The following is a 27,427-nucleotide window of genomic DNA, read 5'->3' on the forward strand; positions in this document are numbered from 1 at the left end:
GGGCTGGCCAATTAGCTCACTCAGTTAGAGTGTGGTACTGATAACACCGAGGTCAAAGTTTCAGATCCTTATATTGGCCGGTAGCCAAAAAAGAAAAAAGGAAAAAAAAAAGATCCAGAAAACCAAAAGGGTGTAGGGCTGAGGGTGAGGGCCAGCCTGGGCTGGAGGAAAAGACTCTGGAAACTTCCAAACAGATGCAGAGGTCCCTGGGTTACTGTGGGGCCTGCAATCCACTCCCACACCCTTCAATTTCCCTCTGGGTCTGAGAGGGTAAAGGTTTGTTTGGAGTTGTGGAGATGGAAGGCTTGATTTGGGGAGGAAGAAGTGAACAAGCATTTATTAAGCACCCACTGTATATGGTTGATAACAATCAACAGCAATTATTATGTGCCAGGCACTGTGCCCAGAAGGTTCATGTTCGTGCATTGAACAGTAACATTTTACAAATTGAGGGAACAGAGAAAGTTGAAATAGTAATATTAAAAAAACGACAATCATTTGTTGAACTCTATTGATCTCAACTTCATCCTTACGATGGCTGCAAAGTCTTCCAGATCTACTCCTCAAGCCCGTTGGCTCTCTGATCTCATGGGGCCTCCTTCCTCTCCTCGAGCACATGAGGCACACTCCTGCCTCAGGGACCTTGCATTGCCTATCCCACCTGTCCAAAATGCTTTTCCCCCAGACAGCCACAGGGAAGCCTCCCTTACCTCTTTCAAGCCTTGTTCAAGTGTTACCTTCACATCAAAGTCTTCCCTGGGCTCCCTATTTAAAGTTGCCCTCACTCCCCCATCACCTCCCGTCTCCTTCACCCCTTCTTTTTTTCTCCATAGCCCTTATCTTTTAACATACTTATTTCCTTATTATCTGTTTTCTGCATGAGCATGTCCTCTCCACCGCAGCGGGGATCTTTGTTCTTTTTATCTGTTGTTAAATCCCCAACACAAAGAACAGAGTCTGGGCCACAGCTGGTGCTCAGTAAATATCCCTTGAAGGAATGGAATCTTTGTAATACCCCAGGAAGTCAGTGTTCTTGTTATTGCCACTTTACAGATGAGGAAACTGAGGCTCAGAGATGTCAAATGACTTGCTCAAGGTCACACAGCTTGCAGTAGCAAACTTAAACCCCATGCCCTGATGCTCGCTGTTGCCCCATAGGTCTGGCCTTACCCTGTGGACGATGATGGCCTTGTCCCCGTGAACTGCAGTCTGCCCCTCGGCACCTGCCCACCACCAGCCAGCAGGATGCGGCTGTGGAAGGCAGTGGTGGTGACCCTGGCCTTCATGAGTGTAGATGTCGGCATGACCACAGCCATCTATGTCTTCAGCCACCTGGACCGCAGTCTGCTAGAGGACATCCGCCACTTCAATATCTTTGATTCGGTGCTGGACCTCTGGGCAGCCTGCCTGTACCGCAGCTGCCTGCTGCTGGGGGCCACCATCGGTGTGGCCAAGAACAGTGCCCTGGGTCCCCGGCGGCTGCGGGCCTCGTGGGTCATCATCACCCTCGTGTGTCTCTTTGTGGGCATCTACGCCATGGTGAAGCTGCTGCTCTTTTCCGAGGTACGCAGGCCCATCCGGGACCCATGGTTCTGGGCCCTCTTTGTGTGGACGTACATCTCTCTTGCCACCTCCTTCCTGCTTTGGTGGCTGCTGTCCACGGTGCAGCCAGACTCCGAGGCCCTTGAGCCAGCAGCAGGGTCTGAGGCCTTCCCGGGGGAGGGCCAGTGCCTACCTGAGCAGGCATCTGGGGCCACACTGCAGAAACTGCTCTCCTACACCAAGCCCGACATGGCCTTCCTCGTGGCTGCCTCCTTCTTCCTCATCGTGGCCGCTCTGGGTAAGTGAGGACCCTCGGGGCCTAGCGGGCACCCAGGAAATCAAGTTAGGTGGGTATAACCATTTCTTTCCTCTCAACTTTTTAACATTTTACTTACACGGTTCAAACATCAAATAGATACCAAAAGGAAAACATTGTAAGTTTCACTCCTGATTCTTCCCAACTATCCTGATCCCCCTGCCCAGAGCTAACTACAAGAAAAGCTTCCAGAAACTTCCAAGTGGGCAGGAAACCACTTTTATGCATTTCTTGTGTATGCTTTCAATGTTTGCTTATGCAGTTACAAGCAACTAAGAACACGTTACTCCCCCTGCCTCTTATACACTGTTTTGTGTCTTGATGTTTTCACTTAATCTGTTCGGGAATTTTCCCAATCAGTACCTCATTCCTTTGTTCAGCTGCATAGCATTGCATTGTCTGGCTGTGCCATAGATTATTTAGTTGGTCTCCTGTTGTTGGACTCTTGGGTTGTCCTGAGTCTTTTTCTATTACAGTGAATAACTTTGTTCAGACACTTTTCATATGAATGTGGATGGATCTGTAGGATAAATTCCTGAAAGTGGGATCGCTAGGTCAAAAGAATTTTTTGAGGTTTTGAGGTTTTGGTGATGGGGAGCAATAATCAGCCACAATGTATATCGAGAAAATAAAATTTAAAAAAAAAATTTAAAAAAATAATAATAATAAAAACTAGTAGAACAAAAAAAAAAAAAGTTTTTTGTAATAAAACAGAATAGAATGGAAAACATGAGTGCATGTTGCCTGTGGGAAGATGAAGTGTTGTGTGGTGAAACTTTTGTTTTAGTTGTGTGTGCCTATGTGCAAGTGCGTCCTGGTTTGTGATGTACAATGTATTTGTTACTGTGGGGTTGGTCCAGACACTTTGAAGGCACAACTCCTGCAACATGGGTGGGAAGGTGGCATTGCAGGGTTAGAACTCCACAGGGTCTGGGGGCAACAGAGCCTGGGTACAAATCCCTGCCTGCTCCTTACCCAGCTGCATGACCTTGGGCAAGTTCACAAACGTTTCGGACGTTCACTTTCCTTTTCCATGGAATGCAGCTCATTAGCGTCCTTATTTCATGGTGTTGTAAAGCTTGTATGAAAACAGACAGGAGAGGAACAAGTACAGAGCTTGGCACATCATGGTAAGTACTCAGGAATGTGAGCTATTATGAATTTAAAAACTTTAACTCACAGGGACAGAGTCTGGGGATGGTAACAAAGCCAGAACGTTCTCAGAGAGGATGGGTAAGCTCCAGAGCTGGCCCCAATTCTGTAGCCCCTTTCCTCTACTATCCACCCTCCGCCCTCTCAATCCCAGCCGCTTAACAGCTGTGCCACATCTAGACACATTACTTAACCTAAGTCTCAGCCTCCTTTTCTGTAAAATGGGCATGACAGTACTCATCACATTAGGGATGGTGAAGGGATGGTGAGTTAATATGAGTAAGGCACCTCGAAAAGCTCCTGGCACTTAGAGGGCTCCCAATAAGTATTAGCTGCTGTGGGTATACGGATGACCCTTTTCCATTTAGCCAGACAGTTTCTCCTATGCATGCTTCAAGGCCCAAATGTTCCTTCCTTAGGAAGCCTTCTGAGATTCTACCAACTGTGGCCCTTTGTCTGCACCTCAGTTAGAGCGCTGATGGCCCAAAAATCATGCATACACCCTCCTGCCCCTCCTACTAGGTTTTGAGCCCCTGTGGGCCAGAGCCAGGTCTGACTCACCCAGGTCCTGATACCCAGCACAGAGACAGGCTCACTGAATGAATGAATGAGTGAGTGAATGAATGAATGACCATCCTGCCTGTGTGGGCAGATGTCACCTCACAACCTTGTTCCCCCCACCTGCAGGGGCTCTGTGGTCAGCTCCTGTATGCTCAGGGAATACAGGCATCCTAAAATGCAGCTGAGCGGATTTTGCCAGCCTGCAGGATTTCATCGAGGTTAAGGGCTCAGGCCCCTGATTTTATTGATAACTTTAGGCAAGTTATTTAACTTGGCCAAACCTCAGTTTCCCATTCTGACATGGAGGCTTTGTCAGGTTATTGGGAGAATTAAATGGAATGAAGCGTGGTGCTTGGCAAAAGTAAGTACTTAATAAAATACTGTGATAATTAATCATTATTTTTCAATCAACAAGCATTCAGTAGTGCTCAGCTTTTTTCTATACCCTCATAATCTAAAAACAAAACAATACAAAACACCCACTGGGAAAAAAGTTTAGTTTTAGTGTTAAGTATCTCCTCTTATGCTGGAATTCTTTAATTTAATCTATTTATTTATTTATATTTTGGTGACGGTCTGGTATTGGGATCTGAACCATTGACCTTGGTGTTACAACACCACACTCTGAGCTAACTGGCCAGCCCCTGCACTGAGATTCTTTAATACAGATTTCATGGCAACCCGACTTCATAAACTTGGGCAGGTGATTTAACCTCTCTGAGCGTCAGTTTCCTCTTCTGTGGAAAGAATATTTTTCCACAAATGGGAAGAATAATAACAAACCTATAGGGTTATTGGGTGACCTTTGAGACTTGAAGGAGATAAGAGAGCAGATAGCTGGGGAAAGAACGCTCCAGGCAGAGGGACTAGCCCATGCAGAGGGACTAGCCCATGCAGAGGGACTAGCCCATGCAGAGGTCCTGAGGCAGAAAGGTAGCTGGTTGTTAAAGAAATAGCCGAGGCCAAGGTAGCTGAGCAGAGCCAGCAAGGTGGGGAGAGAAGACAAAGTGAGGTCACTCATGAGGGACTCACGGAGGTCCCTGTGGGCTACTGTAAGGACTTTGGCTTTACCCTGCATGGACTGTTTTGAGCCGAGGGGCAGCAAGATCTGACTTAGGTTCCACAGGATCTCACTGTCTGCTATGTGGAGGACAGGCTGAGAGGGGCAAGGGTGGGAGCAGGGTCCTGAGATTGTCCAGGTGAGACTGGTGACTTGGACCAGGGTAGGGGCAGCAGAGGCAGTGAAAGTGGTAGGATTCTGGAAATATCCCAAAAGCAGAGCCACAGGATTTGCCAATGGATTGGAGAGTTTCCTGTGATTCTTGTTCAGATTCAGCAAGAGTGTGCATACACACTTCACCTAACACCTGCTAGCCAGTGATGTCGTTCTTATCATTGGTGCCTGCTGGAATCAAAATGATGTTGGAGCTCACTGATGCCTTCTTCTTTCCAGTGGGTAAATTGAGACAGAACCTCAGCTCAGGTGGAACTTGGCAGCTGTAGTTGGAGACCCCATTTGGCCAAGGACAATGGGGATGGAGAACCTCTAGGCTGCCACCTTGTGGTTCTAGTGCCAAGTCCAGCAGGGGGCACCAGAACTGCGCGGAAGGCCTCACTGTCCAGGTGGCTGAGCCAGGTCAGGCAGAGCTGGCCAGGGAGGGGCCGGCCAGACCTGCCCAAAGTTCATTCACTGACCTCTATTGAGCAACTACTGTATGCCCAGCCCCAAGCTCAGCTCTACCTGTGGAAAAAGCTGCCATGAAAATGGGTCCTGTGATGAACAGGGACCCGGTGTGACCATGTCCACCATTTCCATAAGGTGAGAGTAGCATTCAGGATTATTGGGGTGCAGGGGGATGTCTTACTCTGTCTGTGCTGCTACAACAAAACACCACAGACTGGTAATGTATAAGCAATAGAAATTTATTTCTCATAGTTCTAGAGGCTAGGGAGTCCAAGATCAAGGCAATGGCAAGTTGGGTGTCTGGTGAGGGCTGCTCTCTCTGCTTCCAAGATGGCCTTTTGTTGCTGAGTCCTTCACAGGGAAGGACTGCTGTGTCCTCACATGGCAGAAGTTGGAAGGGCAAGAGAGAGCGAACCCACTCTCTCAAGCCCTTTTTATAAGGGTCCTAATCCCATCCATGGCTTTGCCCTCATGACTCAATCACCCCTTAAAGGCTCTATCTCTTAATACTGTCACATTGGGGATTAGATTTCAACACAGGAATTTTGGGGGACACGTTAAGACCACAACAGAAGAGGACAAAGAAATAGCCTCCAAATTGGAAGCCTGTTTGGGTTTGAGTCCTAGCTCTTCCCCTTACTTGCTATGTGACCTTGAGCAAATCTCTCAGCCTCTCTGAGTCTCCCATTCCACCCCAGGATTGTTGTAAAAGTACAGTAAGACGAATGGGTAAGGAATCACCTGACCAGTTATAAAGTGCCCACAAAGAGGGGTGGGGTGGCAATTTCCAGCTTTGCTTGGAACCAGAATGTCAGCATCTTCCGAGGTGGTAGAATTTGGACTCTGAACCTTCCACCAATGAAAAGAATGACATCGACTCTGGTGTCGATCAGCTACTGATTGATGGTGTGGTCTGGGCAAGTCATCTCATCTTACTTCATTGTCATCTGTAGACTGTGGGTGACAGCAGGGCCTGCTTCAGAGGGAAAGAAACATCGTGCGGGAGCCGTTGGTTCTGTGTGCTCGGCTCCTGGTAGCCGCTGTTAATAATAACAACCCAGTGTGTACAGATGCAGACCCAGTGTTTCCTGTGTTCCTGTTCTCTGAAGAGAGGGGGTGTTTAGCAGCACAGAACCCCATGGTGGGAGGCGGGAGTTTTCCCATCGGCACAGTGAGCAGAGTGGGTGGTGTGTGGCCTCCAGAACTCTGGGGGGAGGGTGCGGGCTCCCCGGCTGTGGACACCCCTGAGCCTGCCCTGCCTCCCCCAGGAGAGACCTTCCTGCCCTACTACACAGGCCGGGCCATTGACGGCATCATCATCCAGAAGAGCATGGATCAGTTCAGCACGGCTGTCATTGTCGTGTGTCTGCTGGCCATTGGCAGGTAGTGGCTCAACCCCATGCCCTGCCCCATGCACCCCAGGCCTGCACTGGGGAGGGAGGATGGGAGCTGGTTCCCAAGAGAAATGTGGGCCAGGGAGGCCCCAGAAATGCCCCTGGTAGAACTGCCCCTCAGCTGGTCACTGTGGTAACCACCTCCCAAACTGGCTTTAGAACCTGTGTCCCTTTGGTTGGGCCACACCCTGTTGTCCCTAAGAATGCCTTCAGTCCTTGAGTGTTCTTCTCACCCTCCCTGGCTGTTCTCCAAGCTGGAATCTTGGCCTGAAACAAGGACAGCTTCATCTGTGCTGGTCTTCTGGAAGGGAGAGGTCTGGCTGGCAAAATTGGGTCTCCTTCCCCCTCACCCACTCTCCTGTTTGCCCTCACCCTGGGAGCTCCAGTTGGGGGACGAGGAACATCCTGCCGGTGCCAGCCCTGGAGAGTGTGCTGGAGGTTGGGCGCCCTCCCCCGCTTGCACCCTGCAAGTGGCCCATGCCTGCTAGCAGTGGGAGGGGACAGTTGGGTTGTGGTTGTCAGTTGTCAGAAGGACGTCATGCTATAATGTCTCTTATCTGCAATTAGCTCATTTGCCGCAGGTATTCGGGGCGGCATTTTTACCCTCATATTTGCCAGACTGAACATTCGCCTTCGAAACTGTCTCTTCCGCTCACTGGTGTCTCAGGAAACGAGCTTCTTCGACGAAAATCGCACAGGTTGGTGGTCCTCCCGGTGCCTTGGGTGTCTTGGGGGCTGGGCACGGCCTGGGTACACTGGCCTTGCATTGAAGAGTTAAATGGGTGTGTTGGTTTTCTTACCCCTGCTGGCTGTTCCTGCAGTCAAGTTCAGGATGGAAACATACCAGGGATTGGCTCAGGCCTCTTGCCTGGCTGGAGTCCTGGGTAGCCAGCCTGCTCGCTGAGGTTTTGGTGTGGGCTGTGGCCTCTGCAGGACCCTGGCCAGGCCACCCGATGTCCCTGCGGGGGCTAAGGCCTCACTTTCCACAGCCCTATGGAAGCCACAAGGGCTAGGACTTCCCAAGCTGTGGCCTGCAGAGGTCCAGCTCCTGTGAGGGTGAGTGAGCAGTGGCACAGGCCAGAGCAGGAAAGCAGAATAGTATCCAGCCAAGATTCCAAGCTCTGGGACAAACCAGCCTGGGTCCAAGCCCTGGTTCCACCACTCACTAACTCTCTGAGCCTCTGTTTTCTTGTCTGTAAAATGGGAACAATAATAATAGCCACCCCATGGGGTTGTTGTGAAGCTCTTAGCCCAGTATCCAACATTAAGTAAGAGGTGTTTGTTCTTTTCTGCTCACTCCCACCCCACCTAGAAGGTGGGGGGAGGTCCAACTCCCCAGTCTGTCTCAGAAGCCCCTTAGCATCCCCTGCCCGCACCACAGCGGCCCTCGTTGCGGCAGTGGGAGCTGAGCTGCCTCTGTTCCAGGAGACCTCATCTCCCGCCTCACCTCGGACACCACCATGGTCAGCGACCTAGTCTCCCAGAACATCAACATCTTCCTGCGGAACACAGTCAAGGTCACAGGCGTGGTGGTCTTCATGTTCAGCCTCTCGTGGCAGCTCTCCTTGGTCACCTTTATGGGCTTCCCCATCATCATGATGGTGTCTAACATCTATGGCAAGTACTACAAGGTAGGCCCTGCCTGTTCCGTGCTGGGGTCGGTGGGCCTTGGCAGCTCTGAAATGAATGGCCCCTTAGGAGGAGCTCCAGGGGCCACCAGAGGCCAGAGGAGGACTCATCTTGAAGCTGTGTTTGCATTCATTTCTTTGTTTGCTCATTCAATAAATATTTATTGAGCACCTACTCTGTCCCGGGCACTGGATACATTAGTGACACAGACAAGGCCGCTGCTCTCATGGAGCTTATATTCTAGGGAGAGAGACAGACAATAAGTAACAACAACAAAAGTAATAATGAGAATGCAAGCACGTAATGCAGAAAACCATGGTGAGGGCTAAGGCAAAATATGAGGTGAGGAAGAGAGAGATTGGGACTGTTGGGGGCGTTTGCAATTTTAAATAGGTCTTGCTGAGGAGAGATTTGAGTAAGGACCTGAGGGAGGCAGACATCTCGGGGCAGTGTGGTCCGAGCAGAGGGCACAGGCAGTGCAAAGGCCCTGAGGCAGGCACGTGCTGTGTGTTGGGGAACTGCTGGTGGCTAGTGAGGCTGGAGTGGTGAGTGAGGGGGGGTTAGGAAATAAGGCCTGGGAGGTAATGGGCCAGACGGTGTAGGCCTCTGTAAGGACTTTAATCCACAAGTTCACTCTTTTTCTGTAGACTGTATGTTCATGTGGGGTGGCCTCTGCCCACGATGCAGTTATGAGAAGGCTCCAGTCCCCTCTAGCCACCCTTACCACTGCCACTGCCGGGGACATAGGCCCGTGAGCTAGGCCTGGCCTTACCCTCCTCCTGCCTCCCAGATTGGGGGGTGCCCCTGAGCCCTAAGGGACCAAGGCTGGGTTCACACAAGCAGGCCTGTGATCTGGGGACAGGTGCAGGCAGCCCCTTCCCCAGGGATCCAGGCCTATGGAGGGGAGATACTCCTGAGTGGGGGGCTTTGACATCAGATGGGCTCCACGTGGTGCTGAGTAGATCACTGTCCCCAGCTCCACTGGAATCTTTGGTGCCCATGATCTGAGACCAGGGTAGCAGATCCCCTGCCTATTCCCCTGATGAATTCATTCCTCACAGTCTTCCCCAGCCTCACAGGATGGACCTCTTCCCTGCAGTTCTGGGTCAGAGTCTCTCCATTTTCTTCACTGAGTAGTAAAAGTAAATATACCAGTTTCAAGTCATAGCCATTTCCCTTCCTCTGCTCCCTCCCTGACCCTTCCTGCCTTCCCACCGGCCCCCAGGACCGGGGCAGGAAACTCTGGACCTGACTGGGGCAGGAAACTCTGGAGCTCCCCCATCAGTCCCCACCTCAGACCCCGCCCTCAAGTTCAGCTGAGTAGGGCGTCAAGGAAGCTCTAGTTAGGTTTCCCACCTCATACCTGGATGTGTTGAGTGTAGCCAGCGAGTCATCTCCACAAGCCACACAAACCACCCATGGTCAGACATGATTCAGCACAACGTGGCTCCTCCCAGGATGTCACAGCATCCCGCATGTTTCCTATAGCCTGGGTGGGACACTCAGGTCATGCGACCCTTTGGTGCATGATGCTGTCCTGGCCTCTCGAGCAGCTCTCCAGGCTGGTCTGAGAATCTGAGCGTGTTAACTGCTGCAATGTCTGAACAGCTCTGCCTTGGTGCCTCTTCCAGAACTCTGGTGAGCAGCAGACTGGTGGTCGCATGCTTGGGACCACTTCTTAGCCATTTATGTACCTCTGGTTATATTCACATGATGTGGACGGATTTTACAACCCATGACCTCCACCACCATCTGGAACTTGGCCAGGAGTTCTGGAATCTCTGTGCCAACCCTCGGGCTCTCACATAATTTATGTTGATGATGTAAATGGTACCCCCTTCGTAGTTGGTGTTTCTTGTGTAGTGTGTAACCTGAACAACTACCCAGGGCACGCCTGCTCTTATGCTAGCACAGGGTCAGGTGTTGAGGCTCCTTTTCTGAAAGGATTACCAAAGACTGTATGGTTGTGAACAGCTTCCTCTGAGTACTGGGGATAACTTATTGATTGGCCCCGCATCCCTCTGGAGCTGGAACCATCACCTCAAGAGCTGCACTGGCATCTATTCTCTGAGTGTGTCAAATCAAGCTAGAAGGAAGTGGGGGGAGAAAGGAGAGCTCGATCTTGTTCTTTTGTCCTGGTAACTTCCTGCATAGAGTTGGCACCCAGAAAGGGTGGAAAAGCCCAGAGAGGTCTGGGGGCTCAGGTAGAGAATGAGGCTGTTTTGGGGTCTCTTCCTCCTTGTCCCCTCTCCTGTGCATAGAGGCTTTCTAAAGAGGTCCAGAATGCCCTGGCTAGAGCCAGCAACACAGCTGAGGAGACCATCAGCGCCATGAAGACTGTCCGGAGCTTTGCCAACGAGGAGGAAGAGGCGGAGGTGTACTCGCGGAAGCTGCAGCAGGTCTACAAACTGAACAGGAAGGAGGCGGCAGCCTACATGTACTATGTCTGGGGCAGCGGGGTACGTGCCTCTGGCCTCAGGCAGCCTTGACCATGGGGGGACGCAACGCAAAGGTGGAGGAATCCCTCGATCTGGGACAGTAGCCCGAGTCCCTGGGTGTTGGTGTCAAGCTGGTGGAGAAACTTTCCAGAAAAGAAAACAGCCTCCTGGTGAATGTCCCCCCAAGAGCCTCCTCCTGCCCTCTTGCCTGGGCATGGGGTGGCAGGATAGGAGCTGTCTTTTCCCAGCTAGGGAGATATCTCTGCCAAGGAGGGTAGTCCACAGGCTCCACCCCGAGGCCAGCCAGAGACCAACCTAGGCCACTTTCTGACAGGTCCCATGTCACAACCACATACCTCATTGGAGTGTCTGGCTCACTTCCCAGGGCTGATTCCCAGCCCCTACTGGAGAATGAAGGGTACTGGGATCTTGTCACTGCCTTGCTGGCCACAGCTGGGAGGTGGGCATGTTGGGGAACAGCTGGCACAGGAATGAGGAGGGTTTGGAGTTTATGGGGAGGAAGAAGCTACCAGCTAGGTCTACAGAGGAGCCCAGGGATGGGGACCATCTTGGTTCCCCCAGGGTAGGCCACCTGCCAAGAGAGCCTAGCCAAGGAGGAGAGAAGGGGGCTGAAGTCCAGCTCAGCTAGACAAGCCTTCTAGCAGTCTGTCTGCGAGCTAGGGGCTTTTTATGGCTTCCACTAAGACACTTGTGGTCCAGCCTAGTTCTGGGGTTGGGGGAGGGGAGAGGCAAGTAAATACCCAGGGCGGATTGTCAGGGGACTCAGATTCCATTCCTCTCCCAGATGTCCCCCCAGGCCCTGGAGCAGGTGGGAGACAAGGCTGCCCCAGACATAGCCCCTACTTCATAGAACCCAGTCTGGAGGGGAAACAGAGACCTCATCTGTTTCCCGCTCTGCCAGGCTGGCTGTGTGACCTTAGCCAGGGCACTCAATCTCTCTGAGCCATGCTCTTCCCAGTGAGGAGGACTAGTACCTCCCACTTGGCCTAACTGAGGAGCTTGGGGGTGGCATGTGTGTGCCAGAGCCTGACAAAGAAAGCTTTGTTCCATGCCAAGCCCACAGGCTGCTCCAGCTGGGGGGATGGAGGTGGGGAGGGCGTTAGTGACAGGGAGTGAGGAGGATCCCTGCCAATGGCTGGAGCTTCAGTTCAGCTGCTCCCACCTCACCCTGCAGTCTGGGGGGCAGGGAAGGGGGGACTTTGAGGGATCTGAGCCAAGGCCCCCGTGACCCAAATCCCCCTCTCTCTCTCTGCCCCTAGCTCACTCTGCTGGTGGTCCAGGTCAGCATCCTGTACTACGGGGGCCATCTTGTCATCTCGGGGCAGATGACCAGTGGCAACCTCATCGCCTTCATTATCTACGAGTTTGTCCTGGGAGACTGCATGGAGGTGAGGGGCTCCTGGGAGAAGGGAGGGGCGTGTGGGGAGAAGGGATCTAAACTCAGGTGGGGGTGTTCCAGGGGGAGCCCTGGGATGTGGTATTTCTTTCTAAGGGAGGTGGGGGAGAGAATATAATAATACCAAGAGTAATAATGCTACTAATCAGTGATGGTAGCTCTGTTTATCAAGCAAAGTGGCAGCAACAGAGATGGTTTCAGGAAATGCCCCAAGTGCTCCCTAGAGGCTTAGGAAATTGAAATTCCTGTTTTTCAAAAAAGGAGGCTGAGGGCCAGAGAGGTTAAGTGATTTACCCACCAAGTCTGGTTGGGGTATTGAAGCAAGGATGGCTTTAGATTATGTCGTAATTTGGGTTACCACACAAGCAGATACTGAGACAGGATTGGTGGGTCGCTGATTTATGTAGGACACAATCCCAGGCAGTGGGGGAGGGAGGTGGAAAGTGAGATGGGGAGGGAGGGGAGGGAAGTCAGCAAAGGGTGGTTGTGGAGCAACTGCGCTCGATCCTTCTGCCTCAGCACCAGCCTCAGAAGCATCCACCTGAGGGGCAAGGGAGCTGGGGCGTTTACACCCAGGGTGCTGGCAGTCATTGCTGGACGTTGGTCAGTCTAGAGTGGGGGTGTTAATCTCTGGCCTGCCCTCCCCCCCAAAAAAAGTTAGAGGTTGGGCCTTTGTGTACTACAATGATAAGACTGAAGGATGTGGGTGGATGTCACCAGCACTGGCTACTGAGAGCAATTTGCATTAGCTCTACAGTCACACCTGCAGTGTTATCTGACTCAGCAGCAATTCTGCCTCTGGGAATTCGTGCTTCAGAAATACTTGCCACAGCTGGAGGTTACCTCATTTGGGAGATAACACCAAGGTCAAGAGTTCCGATCCCCAGCTCCCTGTACCTGCCAGCCACCAAAAAAAAAAATATTCACAACAGTGGGCAAAGATGATATATGTCCAAGGATGTTTAGTGCAGCATTGTTTATAATAGTGAAAAATGAAGCCACCTTAAATGCCCACTGACCAGGGATTAGATAAATATGGTCCATCAGTATTCCAGAAACGATCTATCTGCTGTAATATCCTAGGCAGCATTACAATAATGAGGTGCAGACTGGGATGGAAAGAACTCTGAGACACCTTTTGTTTTTGTTTTTTTTTTGCAACCAGTAAGGGGATCATAACCCTCGGCTTGGTGTTGCCCACTCCACGCTCAGCCAGTGAGCGCACGGGCCATCCCCATATAGGATCCGAACCCACGGCCTCGGCGCTCCCAGTGCCGCTGCGCTCCCAGTGCCGCACTCTCCCGAGTGAGCCACGGGGTCGGCCTTGAGACACACTGTTGAGTACAGAAAGCAAATCCTGATCAGTGGGGATAGTCTGATCCCATTTGTGTATTTTTAACATCTCAAAATTAATTATATATGTGCATGTGTTTGTAAATGCACAGAGAAAGGACTGGAAAGATACAGTATGCTGACATCCAAGCCACCTCTGAGATGAGGGGACATAAAGGATGACTTTGCAGTTTGATATCTGAATATTAATAATGCCACTGTTAATTATAACAATTAGCTATGTTTTTTTTGAGTGTTTACTATGTGCCAAACACTGTCTTCAGAGCAACATGACACGATGCTAGTGTTACCCCCATTTCACCAATGAGGACGTTCAGTTATAGCACTTAAGAGCCTGAACTTGGGAGCCAGACATGCCTGGATTCAAATCCTGCCTCTGCCACTTCCTGGTGGTGTGACCTACGACAAATTACTTGGGCTCTCTGCCCGTTTCCTCATCAGTAAAGAGGAGATCATGATAGCACCTATCTCATAACATACAGAAAGTATGCAATAAAATGGGCCATTATTATGATTTACATTTACATTGTGTGTATTTATACCCAAGGAGAATATATTTAAGTATAATGTACATTAAGACCCATTTTAAAAATTGAAATTAAAAATGTTATGGCAGGTGAAAGACCAAGGCTCTGTTCCTGTTCTGCCACATTCCTGCTGTGCGTGTAACTTCTCTATGCTTTCCTTTCCTCCTCTGGGGGGGGTGATTACACCTACACTGCTGGTAGTGGTGAGAATTAGTGGTAATGACCAGGAGGCAATGGCTCCTGATGACTTCTAACACTTGACATTATTATTTTTATTGCCATCCTCATTTTTTCATTTTCATCATTCTCTACTAGTGAGTAGAACCCCAGCGGTCTCCTGCATCTCCCCCAAAACTGCTGCTATGTCCTTGCTCTCTCTGCACCCCCATCTCTCTGGTATCATGCACAGGTGGGTCCCAGGAGTTGGTGGTCGGTGGGACAGGAACATGTGTCTCCTCCCCCTACAGTCTGTGGGCTCCGTCTACAGTGGCCTGATGCAGGGAGTGGGAGCAGCCGAGAAGGTATTCGAGTTCATTGACCGGCAGCCAACCATGGTGCATGATGGGAACTTGGCCCCCGACCACCTGGAGGGCCGGGTGGACTTTGAGAATGTGACCTTCACCTACCGCACTCGACCTCACACTCAAGTCCTGCAGGTGAGGTGCAGGGCTCCAGGCCTGCCAAGACCATCCTTTCCCTCATCCTGTTTCTTGTTTCTCATGCACTCCTACACACCAGGCCATGGCAGTGCAGCCAGGAATCTGTAAGGCAAGGTCCCTATCCTCAAGGAATTTGGGCTGTAGTTGGGTAAGACAGATCTTTAACAGAATGATTCCAGATAATAAGTGCTAGGAAGAAAATAAACCAGGGTGGCATGGTAGGGATAGTCTGCAGAGATGGTAATAACAGTCAAGGAGGGCTTCTTGTAGGAGGTAACATTTGAGCTGAGACCTGACTGAGGAGCAGGAGCCAACCAGCTGGCTCAGCAGAAAGAACAATCCAGGCAGAGTAAACAGTAAATATAAAGATGCTGCCAAATCCTTATGTCCTAGAAAGGAGAACATTCAGGGGTCAGCATTGCCTAACCAAGGCAGAAGAGCATGGGGTGGGCTGGGAAGGGCACCTTCTGTGTCTGAGGCCTTAGCACCCAGTCCCAGGGACCTGAGCCAGTGACCCCACACTGTACCCCTGTGTTCCTTGCAGAATGTCTCCTTTAGCCTGTCACCAGGCAAGGTGACGGCACTCGTGGGGCCCTCAGGCAGTGGGAAGAGTTCCTGTGTCAACATCCTGGAGAACTTCTACCCGCTGGAGGGGGGCCGCGTGCTGCTGGACGGCAAGCCCATCAGCGCCTACGACCACAAGTACCTGCACCGAGTGGTACGTGGACAGGCCTGCGCTGCCCTCCTCTGCCCTCTGTCCAACTCTCTTTCTGGTGAGCTGTAACACAGGTGCAGAGAAGAGCACTAAAGACAAATGTACAGTTCAAAGAATTATCACCTATGTAACACTGCCCAGGTCATGCAATAGAACATTCCAGAACTCCAGAAGCCCCCACCATGTGCCTCTTCTCTTCCCCACGGAAGTAATGTCTCGCCTGACCCTTATGATCATTCTCTCATTTACTTGCTTTTTGTCAGTTTTACCATCTCTATGTGCACCCCCAAACAGCATAGCTCTGTGTTGCCTGTGTTCATTGACAGGAATCATAAAACCTATATTTGTGTCTTGCTTTTCCCGCTTGCTGTTTGTGAGTCCTCTAAGTGGAGGCTGTGGTTGTAGTTCAGTCATTGTCATCGCTGGATGATAATGTCCTGTGTAAACATATCACAATCTACTTATGCAGTCTGCTCTTCATGGATATTTGAGTTTTTTCCTATCTTTTACCATTTTACCATTATCAACAATGTGTGGACGATTTTGTTCACGTTTCTTGGTGTACATGAGTATGTTCTCCCGAGGTATAATCCTCAGAGTAGAAAAGCTTTGTGACAGTAGATGCATATCCCCAACTTAATAGTTTCTGCCACAACTGTTTTCCAATGGGGTTATACCAATTTATATTCCGCTAACAGTGCCTGAGAGCTCCTCCTGAACACCCAGATGGTATTCAGGTTGTACACTATACAAGGGACACCAACTATTAAGGGTGCTCCACTTACAGCATCAACATACACGAGATCACATGAGAGCCTGAGAGTTGGCACAGAGATTCCAGAACTACCAGGCAAATTCTAGATGGTGGCAGAGGCCACAGGCTGTGAAATCTCCCTGCATCATGTATATATAACCGGAGGTCGATGGCCGGGAAGTGGTCCCAGGTATGTGACCCACCAGCCTGCTGCTCACCAGAGTTCTGCAGGAGTCCCCTAGGCAGAGCTGTTCAGACTTTGCAGTAGTAACACACTCAGATTCTGAGACACTTGGTATTGTCAGTCCTGAATTTTTTCTAATTGGCGAGTGTGTAGCGGTAGCTTATGGTGGTCTTTTGCATTTTCCTGATGACTAAAGATATTAAGCACCTTTTCATATAGGTATTGGCTGTTTGGTTTTTCTCTTTTGTGAATACTCTCTCTTTAATTTAAATCTAAAATTTTAATTTCCATAAACACACAACAGTAAAATGCCACAATATAACCATATTCCCTTATTTTTATTGAACTTTATAACTAAGACAGGAGAGTTCCCCTCCATCTCACCTTTTGAATTCTACCCTGTGGAGGTAAGCCGGTGTTAACAGTTTAATAATGTTCTTTCCAACCTGTTTTCTATCTTTATACAAGTATAAGCATATCAATATGTAAAGGCACATGTATATAATTCATTTTAACAAAAATAGAATTATGCAATGTGTATATATATATATATATATATGGCAATTTGGTTTTATGGATGCACTGTAATTATCTAAAATCCCCATTTTTATGGACAGCTAGATTGTTTCATATTTTATTTTATTTATTTGTTTTTGCTATTTACAGTGTTACAATGATATCTTCCATACTTCCATATTTTTGTAGGCCAGATTCCTAAAACTGAGATCATGGGACAGCAGCTCCTATAAATTGTTCTCTTAGAAGGGAAGGGGCAACTGCCAGGGAGGTCTTTATGGCCTGGGGGCCCGCTGTGGCCTCTTGCTTCCTGACATGGGCAGATTCCTTCGCAGAGCTGTATTCTACATTCTGTCCAGGACAGGGACAGATGGCGAGCTTTCTCTCAGAGGCCAAGGTACTAGGCTTAACCCAGAGCAGCAGGCTTAGCAGGCCCCAGTTTGTTGGGCAGGCAAGGCTAAGGGTTTGTGTGCACAGACAGGACTCCACTCCTCGGAAAGAAGAGAGGCAGCTGAGTGCAGTTACCAGGCCCCGATCAAGTTTCAGACTTGAGACCCCTGGCGTCGGCCAGGCCTGGGCTGGCAAGGCTGCTGGTGACAGCTGGATGGACACATTCCTGGCCTCTCATGTGCCATACTCCCTCCCCCACAGATCTCCCTGGTGAGCCAGGAGCCCGTGCTGTTTGCCCGCTCCATCACAGACAACATCTCCTACGGCCTGCCCACCGTGCCCTTCGAGATGGTGGTGGAAGCTGCGCAGAAGGCCAATGCCCATGGCTTCATCATGGAGCTGCAGGATGGCTACAGCACAGGTAGGGGCCTGGGAGCATCACCTGCACCGTTCCCAAAGGTCCACCCTCAGGGATGCGACCCTCTGAGTTAAACACTGCCTTCTGCCACCTGCTCTTTAACATTTCCTTTTTCTCTCACCGAGATGATATTCACACAACAAAGCATAACCATTTTTTTTTTTTTCCTTTTTTGTGACCGGCACTCAGCCAGTGAGTGCACCGGCCATTCCTATATAGGATCCGAACCCGCGGCGGGAGCGTCGCCACACTCCCAGCGCCGCACTCTCCCAAGTGCGCCACGGGCTCGGCCCAAGCATAACCATTTTACAGGGAGCAATTCGGCACCGTGTAGTACATTCACAATGCTGTACAACCACCACCTCTATTTAGTTCCAAAACATTATTTTAAAATAATATATAGTTATTACATTAATCATTGGAACCACTTAATTTTACATTAATAAGTTAATATTTTGACTTAATAAATTAAATACTATATTAATTGATATCTTATATACTTATATGTTTAATATATTTTTGCTTTTACTTATTTTCAATTTTTCTTAAGTTGACAAATGTAAATTGTTTCTATTTAATGAAACAAATGTACAACATAATGTTTTGAAATATATATACATTGTGGAATGACTAAATCAAGCTAATTAACATATGCAGTACCTCACACACTTTTTTTTGTAGTGAGAACTCTTAAAATCTTGTAGCAATTTTCAAGTATGCAGTACATTGCAATTAACTACAGTTACCATGCTGTACCACACATCTATTGAACTTACTCCTCCTGACTGAAATTTTGTATCCTTTAATCAACAGCTCCCCAACCCCCCGAATATATTTTTTAAATTTAATTCTTGAAAAGGGGATATTCATACAATGAAAAGTTTGTTTTATCCCTATCTCTGAGCCCACCTAAACTTCTTTCATTCGTTTCTTATGTATCCTTTTGCATCTTTTTATACAAATATGAATATTTGTTTTTATTCCCCGTGCTTTTTTTTTTTTTTTTTTTTAAATGACTGGTAAGGGGGTCTTTACCCTTGACTTGGTGTTGTCAGCACCATGCTCACTCAGTGAGCTAACCGGCCCTCCCTATATAGGGATCCAAACCCATGGCCTTGGTGTTGTCAGCACCACACTCTCCCAAGTGAGCCACGGGCCAGTCCTTCCCCCTGCTCTTTTACAGGAAAAAAATAGCACCTTATATTTTTCTATCCCAGCTTTTTTTTACTTAGCACTGTATCTTAGTGACTTTTCCATACTTTTTGAATGAATTAATATCATTGTTTTCTTTTTGTTTGTGTGGCTGGCTGGTACAGGGATCCAAACCCATGACCTCAGTGTTATGAAGCTGTCCTGTAACCAACGGAGCTAACTGGCCAGCCTCCCATACTGATATTTGGAGAGCTGCCTCCTCCTCCTCTCTTTGACCTCCTTTCTTCTTTCTCTTTTTTATAGCTAAATAGTATTCTGGAGTATAGGCTTTTATAATCATTCCCTTCATAAAAAATTTGACTCAGTTTCCTATTGATGGACATTTTGAGTTGGTTTGGATTGTTTTAATTATTTAATTTTGCAATGGCAGTGCTGAGTCACGCACACGTGTGCTTATGTTGTTGGGCGTGGGACAAAATCAATCTGAAGGGGAAATTCACCAAAGTGGGCTCGCTGGCCCAAGGTTTGTGCGTTTGCAATTATGATACATAGCCTTGCACAGCGCAGACTGATGTGCACAGGGTAATGCATCACAGCACGTTACTGCAAGCCATAGGCATCATAGCAACTGCACTTGCTCCAGAAGGTGGGCGAGTACCTGTTTCCCTGCAGCCTCACCAGCACGGTGTATTATCAGACATTTGGGCTTCTGCCAAATGAATGGGTAAAAATTGGTAACCTGATATCAATTTGCATGTAGACTTAATTTGCATGCCTCTTATGAATGGGGTGGGGGAGCACCATTTCGTGAGCTTTCCAGCTGTTGATAGTTCTAGCTGGTGGCCCTTTGAAACTTTTCCTGGAAAGCCCAGGTCCCGTGGCAGCAGGAAAAGGCTTCTTGCACTTCCCTGGGGCTGCCTGGCCTCACCTCCTGCTAACTTGCCCCTGTTCCACTTCCATGCAGAGACGGGGGAGAAGGGTGCCCAGCTGTCAGGCGGCCAGAAGCAGAGGGTGGCCATGGCCCGGGCTTTGGTACGGAACCCACCCGTCCTCATCCTGGATGAAGCCACCAGTGCTCTGGATGCAGAGAGCGAGTACCTGGTGAGTCTTGGGGAGGCAGGGTGATGCTGGAGCAGAGAGCAGCTCCAGGTGGCTAGATTCCACCCCCCTCCACCCAGCAGAGGTGGGCTGGGAAGGGTTTAGAGAGGGCCACAGGGGCTCTCTCAGGGCATCTGCTTTCTGGACTGGGGAATTCCTGGTGTTGAGGGTGGGGAGCCGGGAAGAGGAAGCCCAGGGCCTGGTCACTCTGGGCCCAGCCTGCCGGCTCCAGGTGAAGGTAAAGCTGTATGATACAGGGAAAGAAAGGGTGTCAGAACTGGGAGACTTGGATTAGAAGCTCTACCCTGCGGTTTATAACTGTGTGACCTTTAGCTAGTCTCCTCTCCTCTCCAAGTCTCATTTTTATTGGTAAAGAAGGTCCAGTAATGTATTTGCAGATGGCGAGCTACCTCATTCTATCCATGGGTTGATTTGTTTGTTACACAGATATTTACTGAGCTCCTCCCAGGCACCAGGCATGGTTCTAGGCACTGGGGTTTCAGTGGTGGGCTGACCAGACAAGGACCCCTGTCCCCATGGCATTTCCATCCCAATAGGGAAGGCAGAGAATAAATAAGGAAACCAGCATGATTCAACCTGTGGCCTTTCTACAAAGAAAATGAAACAGTCATGCCATATGGAGAGATTGGGAGGGGTCATCGTTGTCAAAGATAAACACAGCTGGACATTAGTGAAAGCCATGAGAACAGGTTTTATTCAGGAACTACTGCCAGTAGGGGAGAGAGCTGAGCTCCACTCCAATCTGGGCGGTGGTGATGGGTGTTTTAAAGGGAGAATGAGGGAGCAGAGAGGAGGAGAGAAAAGCTACAAAGGGTGCTCAGTGTACTTAGCTGGCAGTTAGGATTAGGGATTAGTTGCGACTCTGTCCTCCTGCAGAGACTGGGAGACAAGGGCCCTATCCTTCCTGATGATTACATTTCAAGGGAATGGCTTCCAGGTCCTTGAGAGAGACATTCCTGAGTTGTGGGAGAGACATGTACATCGTGACAGAGGAAGGATTCACAGTTGTAAGCCTTTTTTAGTAAATGCTCTAAGAAAGGGAGGTCAGGGGCCTATCACAGTGTTGGCTAGAACAAACAGTGAATTCTCCCAGCCACATGGAGATTTCTCAGGCAGGCACTTTAATGGGGTGCTAGCAGGGACACTGCTTTCTGCTCTTAGAAGCCATGCTGGAGTTTGGTCACTCCCAGTGCAGAGGTTTGGATGGAGCCATTACGTGCTGAGAGTTCTGTGGTTCTCACCATCAGAGCTGAGGCCAGCAGGTACCATTTGAGCAGAGACCTGAAAGAAAAGGAGCCAGCTTGGGAGAGTTCTGGGGTAAGGGTGTCCCCAGAAGATGGGACAAACAGGTGCAAGACCCAGAGAGGGGAAGGAGCTTGGCAGGTTCAAAGCCAAGCAAAAAGTTCAGTGCGGCTGGTGGGTGGAGTTGAATAGAGAAAAGCGAGGGCACAGTCACCGGGAAACACAAACTCCTCAGGCTCTAGTAAAGAGTTTGGATTTATTTTTTTTTGACTAATAGACTTGGGGCTGGCCAGTTAGCTCAGTTGGTTAGAGCGTGGTGCTGATAACACCAAGGTTCAGGGTTCAATCCCTGTACTTGCCAGCTGCCAAAAAAAAAAAAAAGAAAGAAAAAAATTAATAGACTTTATTTTTTGGAGCAGTTTTAGGTTTAAAGGAAATTGAGCAGAAAGTAGAGTTCCATATATCTGTCCCCTTTTTACCCTTGTCCCTGAAGTTTCCCGTGTTATTAACATCTTGCATTAGTGTGATACGTTTGTACAACTGATGAACCTGTGTGAATCCAGGATTATTAACTAAAATCCATAGTTTACATAGTTGTCACGCTTGGTGGTGTTGTCTGTGGATTTTGACAAATGCATAATGTCATGTAGCTACCATCACTGTATCATAGAGAATAGTTTCATTGACCTAAAAAGCCCCTACGAGTTTGGATTTTATCCTAAGTGGAATAAGAAGCTATTGGAGGGTTTGAAGCAGGATTTAACAAGAACGGATGAAATGTTTTTTAGTCCATGTGGGGAATGGATAAGGCCCTACATGAGAAGTAATAGCGGGAAAGACAGGCACAGAGGGAGATAGAGGGGAGACAGCAACTACATAGCCGGAGACTACACAGCCAGCCACAGGATTTGCTGAGGAGTTGGACTGGGGCGATAAGGCAAAGGTGGGGAATTGAGGGTGATGCCTGAGCTCTGGGGTGGTTGCTGATACCATTAACCAAATCGAAAGTGAGAGAAGGAATGGAAAGGCCAATGTCCCATTCGCCCACTGCCTCCCTGTGCAGCGCCCTGAGCTCTGTCTCCCTCAAACAAAACCCAGGAAGCAGGTCCTATCCCAGTTCTCAAATCTCAGGGTCAGCATCGGCGAGCAGCTGGGAGTGCAGGGTGGGGTGGGGGACCACTGAGGCGTGTAGGACAGCCGTGCCAGCTGGGCTACTGTCTCCGCAGATCCAGCAGGCCATCCACGGCAGCCTGCAGAAGCACACGGTGCTCATCATCGCGCACCGGCTGAGCACCGTGGAGCGGGCACACCTCATCGTGGTGCTGGACAAAGGCCGCGTGGTGCAGCAGGGCTCGCACCAACAGCTGCTGGCCCAGGGCGGCCTCTACGCCAAGCTGGTGCAGCGGCAGATGCTGGGGCTCGAGCCCACCGTGGACTACACAGCCGGCCACAAGGAGCCTCCAGACAGCGGCAGTCACATGGCCTGACATCGAACCTGCCTTTCTGGTGGGGCAGAGGCCCCAGTGCCTGCCCAGCAGATGTGCCTGTGGGGGCCCCAACAGCCCCCAGCTGCCCTCCGAGCCCAGGCCTGCAGCACTGGAGGGCGACCTGCCACATCCCACATTTCGCCGCTTCCTGCATCTTGTCCCCGGTCCCACCCTGCTCCCCTGGGCCCCAGCAGCCCCACGCTGCCATGAGCTGCCCCCTCCACTGGTCTCCCCAGGCTCCCAAGAAAAGGTAGAGCTACCTTTTTAAGCCAAGATCTTACCAGGTTTTTTATTGCTTGGTTCGATGCACCCCAGTCAACTCCTACATTTCAAAAACATTTTTCTAATTGGGAGTAATGGTGCGCAAGTTCACCAAGATGTTCTAGAAACTTCTGAGCCAGGAGTGAATGGCCCTTCCTAATAGCCTGGTGGATATCAGGAGTGAACTAGGCTCCACCCCTTGCTGCAGAGAAGGGACTTCCCTGTCGGAGGGGTGCACAGAGGACAGCACTTCATGTCTTTCCCTCTTCCAGGCTCTGTGAGTCAGGCTAAGAGCTGGCAGGCGGGGAGAGTGGAAGGCATCTGTGCCCATCCACTCCGTCCTGCCAATCTAGGTCAGTCTCACTGTGAACCACTACGAACCTCAATGGGGGAGTGAGGGGCTGGCCAGGACTGACAGGGCCTCAGAGGTGACCCTGGCCTGGCTCCCAGAGCTTTAGCCCCGTCGGCCCCGCCTCCCCACTCCCCCTGGCTAGCAGCCCCCTCCCCCACACCCACCTCTGCTGCTCTATTGTTTGGAGGCCCCTGAATGTTTGCGAGACGCTTTCTCTTCCCAGTTTGGTGGATGGGATGCTGGCAAAGCCCAGGGTTTGGCTTTGCTGGGGATTGCGAGATGTTGGGAGAACCTGGTCAATAAAGTGTACTACCTCTGACCCCTGACTTCTGACCTCTACTTGGCCATCTGCCCCATCACCTAGTTAGGTTTTTCCACAAAACTCGGCTCTCTTCCTGGCCCTGCCTGGTGGAATTGCAGAGGGACTTTGGTGGCCCAGGGCCTCCCCCAGTGTCTGAGAGCCACCATCTGTGCTCCTCACGTTCCCAGGATCTCCAGTGCAGACATTCGTGTTGTCTGTCTGTCTCTATGGGGCTCATGCAGGGTGACAGAGACCTGTCTCCTCTAAATCCAGGGACTCCTGTGCCTTGCTGGATAGCTGAGGCCCAGCAAATGCCACCTGTTTTTTTCCTTCAGGGTCTGAGCACTCCACACCCCCTCCAGCCCATGGAGCAGAGAAATATTACCCAGAAGAAGAGCTCAGGCAGAAGAGGATATTAAGTCTGGACACAGGACGACCCCTGTGGTGGTTATTCTTACTCTCCGGATTGTAGGGAAGTCGGGGGGTCACAGGAGGTGGGGCTGGGCATGGCTTTATTCCACCTAGTAGAGTAGTATTTCAGTACTTTACTGTTACAGTCACACTGCATGTACCAGCTCAATGACAGCCATGTACCCATTTTCCTGCCAAATAAACTGAGGCCTACAACCCAGACTGTGGCCAGCTGGAACCCCTGCTTGCTCCCAGGGGCTTGGACCTGTCTTGAGCATCTTATCTACCCCAGACCCTGTGAAGCATTACGAGCCTCAGAACTGGGTCCCACAGCAAGAATGTGCTCAGGCCCAGGCTGGGGTTCCAGCTCGTATCTGAGAGGCAGCTTTGCATCTGGTTGCATTTAATCCTCATAACAATCCTCTGAGGTCAGTTTTCTCCTCATTTTTAAGCTGATGAATCCAGATTGGCCTGTTAGCTTAGCTGGATAGAGCATGGTGTTATAATATCAAGTTCAAGGGTTCAGATCCCTGCACTAGACAGCCATCAGTTTAAAAAAAAAAAAAGTTGATGAATTCAGAGCTCAGAGAGGTTGGTTGATTTACCCTACACCACACAGCCAAGAGCCCACAAGCTGAACCCACAAAAACAGGAAACTTAAAAAGTTGTGGGACATTGTTTCTGGACTCTTTTGCTGTTCTTGCACTATTCCATAATAAAAAATAAAAAAATTAAAAAATTTTAAGGGCCGGCCCATGACTCACTTGGGAGAGTATGGTGCTAATAACACCAAGGCCACAGGTTCAGATCCCTATATAGAGATGGCTGGTTGGCTCACTCGGGAGAGCGTGGTGCTGACAACACCAAGTCAAGGGTTAAGATCCCCTTACCAGTCATCTTTTTTAAAAAAATTTTTTTTAAATGCTGTGCAGACCCAACAAAATATATATGTGAGCTAAATTCAGCCCAGGGGAGAATCAAGGCCGCTGTAAGTGACTTCCCCATTTATCTTCCCCTCTCTGGGCCTCAATGTCCTCATCTGTAGAAAGGGACGTATCACAAGGGTGAAAGAGATTGAACCTCCTGTCTCTGAGCTCCTGCCTGGAGAGGTGGGGTCCTAGAGAGGATGGTATTAGTTTCTGTAGCTGCTATAACAAACCACAAACTGGGTGAGAAGCTTGTTCTCTCATAGTTCTGAAGGCCAGAAGTCTGAAATCAAGGTGTTAGCAGGGCCACGTTCCCTCTGAAGGCCCTGGGGAGGATCCTTTCTTGTCTCTCCCACCATCCGGTGGCTCCTGATTTCCTTGGCTTGTGGCAGCACCAGTCCAGTCTCTGCCTCCTCATCACCGGGTCTCCTCCTCTGTCTGTGTCTGCTTCTTTCATAACCACACTTGTCATTGGATTTAGGGCCCACCTGAATAATCCAGGACGATCTCATCTTGGGATCTTTAATTTAATCACATCTGCAAAGACCCTTTTTCCAAATAAGGTCCCATTCACAGATTCCATGGATTTGACATCAATATCACCACTATGGGGGATACTTGGAGCCCTGGCTCAGGTTAACCTCAGGACTTCCTGTTTGGTTTTAGGGGGTCGGGAGTTAAGTGTTAAGAGATTTCACTCTTCAGATGTTTCCAGAGGAGTTGGAAATTCCAATTTTAATATGAGATCAGTTACTTTTTATAGATTGGCTCAAATTATTTCAGCCAAACACATCTACACGTAATCTTCAGCCTGTGTGTCCACCAGTTTGTAACTTCAGTTTGCAGCTGTTGCAAATTCCCACATTTGGGAATGTCCCATTCTCCAGAATCCTCGGAGCGTCCCCATCAAGGAGTTTTCACCCACCAGGGGATCCCGGGCCCCCAGGCCAGCCCAGGCCCCTCTCTCACCTTCTCCAATTTACCCATTTTTTCTCACCCTTCCCCTCCACTATCAATGAAACTCCACGCTATTTTTGTATTTCACCAATTTTTCACCAATGTCCTCTTTCTGCTCTAGAATCCAATCCAGGGTACCACATTTAGAGATAGTGTTTTTTAAATTGTTTTAATTGTAAAATACACTCAATATAAACTTTATTGCTAGTGACATCTGGTATATTCACAATGTTGTGCAACTATCACTGCTATCTAGTTCCAGAACATTTTCATCACACCCCCCAAAAAACCCCAGACTCATGAATCCTGCATTCTCCTCTCTTCCAGTCCCTGGCATCTGCTAATCTACTTTCCATCTCTTTGGATTTCCCTATTGATACCGGGACCATGCAGATTTACAAGGGGGTTTTAAAGAGGAGCTTGAGGGACTGGAACATGGGAAATGAAAGCAGGAGGCAGGGGGATGTCAGCTGAGAAAGCTCCGTGCAAGGAGCCAGGTGCAAGGTTTCGCCAAGGCTCTGGTTTCTGCCCTTCCTTGGTGCTATCTCAGGGTCCTGCTGGAGGGGTAGAATCAGCATAGCTTTACTGATGTCTCCTTGGTTTCCCAGGGTCTGGATAGTACATGCAAGCCTGCAAGTTTGCAGCTTCAGGCTAGCTGGGAAACAACTTTACGTTTGTGTAAATAATGTCATCTTGCCCCATAACCAAGTTCAAAGTATCAAATAACCATGGGAAAAGAGAGAACTCAGAGAAATGCATGCCAAGAAAAATACTGTGTCTTTTAAAAATTTGCCTATGGCCCATGAGGTTTTAGGTCCCAACACGGCTTCAGTCCTGCTCAGTCCGACACTATCCCGGACACTTCATACACAGGTACTTCAAAAAGTTCGTGGAAAAATTCCACATTATCTTTTAATTCTATTCTTCCGTGAACTTTTGCAAGTACCCCTGTATAAATGGAAGCATACAGTATGGGGACTTTTATGACTGGCTTCTTTTACTCAGCATGATGTTTTCAAGGCTCATCCATGTTGTAGCATGTGTCAGTACTTCATTCCTTTTTATAACTGAATAATATTACATTGTATGGATATGCCACATTTTGCTTATCCATTCATCTGTTGAACATTTGGGTTGTCTCCACCTTTTGGCTAATGTAAATAATGCTGCTGTGAACATTCATTTTTTGTGTGGGTGTATGTTTCATTTCTCTTGGGTCTATACCTAGGAGCAGAATTGCGGAATCACATGGAAGCTCTATATTAAACCTTTTGAGAAACTGCCAGACTGTTTTCCACAGTAACTGCACCATTTCACAGTCCCACCAGCAGTGTATGAGGGTTCTTCAATTTCTCCATGTCTTCACAACCATTTACTTTGGGGTTTTTTAAATTTTCAATTATAACCATCTTAGTGGGTGTGAAATGGAGCATTATGACTTTGCAAGCTGATTTTTTTTCTGTTATGATTCATTTCGCAAGTATCGCTGCCCCTCCTCTGTCCCAGGCATGGTATGGGGCACCCAGTGAAAAATCACTGAAGTTGGGGCCTTCCGGGAACACATGGTGGG

General features: G+C 49.3%; 1 protein-coding gene across 4 annotated transcripts; it reads left to right on the top strand.

Annotated features, from left to right (window-relative positions):
- Positions 1 to 1,245: 1,245 nt before the first annotated feature.
- Positions 1,246 to 23,561, top strand: ABCB9 (ATP binding cassette subfamily B member 9). 4 transcript variants are annotated; one of them, XM_063086773.1, is made up of 11 exons: positions 1,246 to 1,840; positions 6,524 to 6,638; positions 7,217 to 7,347; positions 8,075 to 8,280; positions 10,540 to 10,737; positions 11,997 to 12,125; positions 14,481 to 14,669; positions 15,217 to 15,390; positions 17,493 to 17,652; positions 19,766 to 19,906; positions 22,369 to 23,561. In XM_063086773.1, exons 1-11 carry the CDS (start codon positions 1,246 to 1,248, stop codon positions 22,647 to 22,649), a joined length of 2,319 nt encoding a protein of 772 aa, XP_062942843.1. In that variant the 3' UTR covers positions 22,650 to 23,561. The 4 variants fall into 4 exon arrangements, with proteins under 4 accessions (XP_062942843.1, XP_062942844.1, XP_062942846.1 ...); XM_063086774.1 differs by having other exon boundaries at positions 19,766 to 19,902; positions 22,389 to 23,561; XM_063086776.1 differs by lacking the exon at positions 14,481 to 14,669 and having other exon boundaries at positions 19,766 to 19,902; positions 22,389 to 23,561.
- The last annotated feature ends 3,866 nt before the right edge of the window (positions 23,562 to 27,427 follow it).

This window comes from Cynocephalus volans, chromosome 2 (assembly GCF_027409185.1).
Source record: "Cynocephalus volans isolate mCynVol1 chromosome 2, mCynVol1.pri, whole genome shotgun sequence".
NCBI lineage: Eukaryota > Metazoa > Chordata > Mammalia > Dermoptera > Cynocephalidae > Cynocephalus > Cynocephalus volans.

Coding starts and splice junctions, on each gene's coding strand:
- ABCB9 (XM_063086773.1), top strand. CDS start 1,246: ATGCGGCTGTGGAAGGCAGTGGTGGTGACCCTGGCCTTCATGAGTGTA. Junction 8,281..10,539: donor TCTATGGCAAGTACTACAAG/GTAGGCCCTGCC, acceptor TCCTGTGCATAG/AGGCTTTCTAAAGAGGTCCA. Junction 10,738..11,996: donor ACTATGTCTGGGGCAGCGGG/GTACGTGCCTCT, acceptor CTCTGCCCCTAG/CTCACTCTGCTGGTGGTCCA.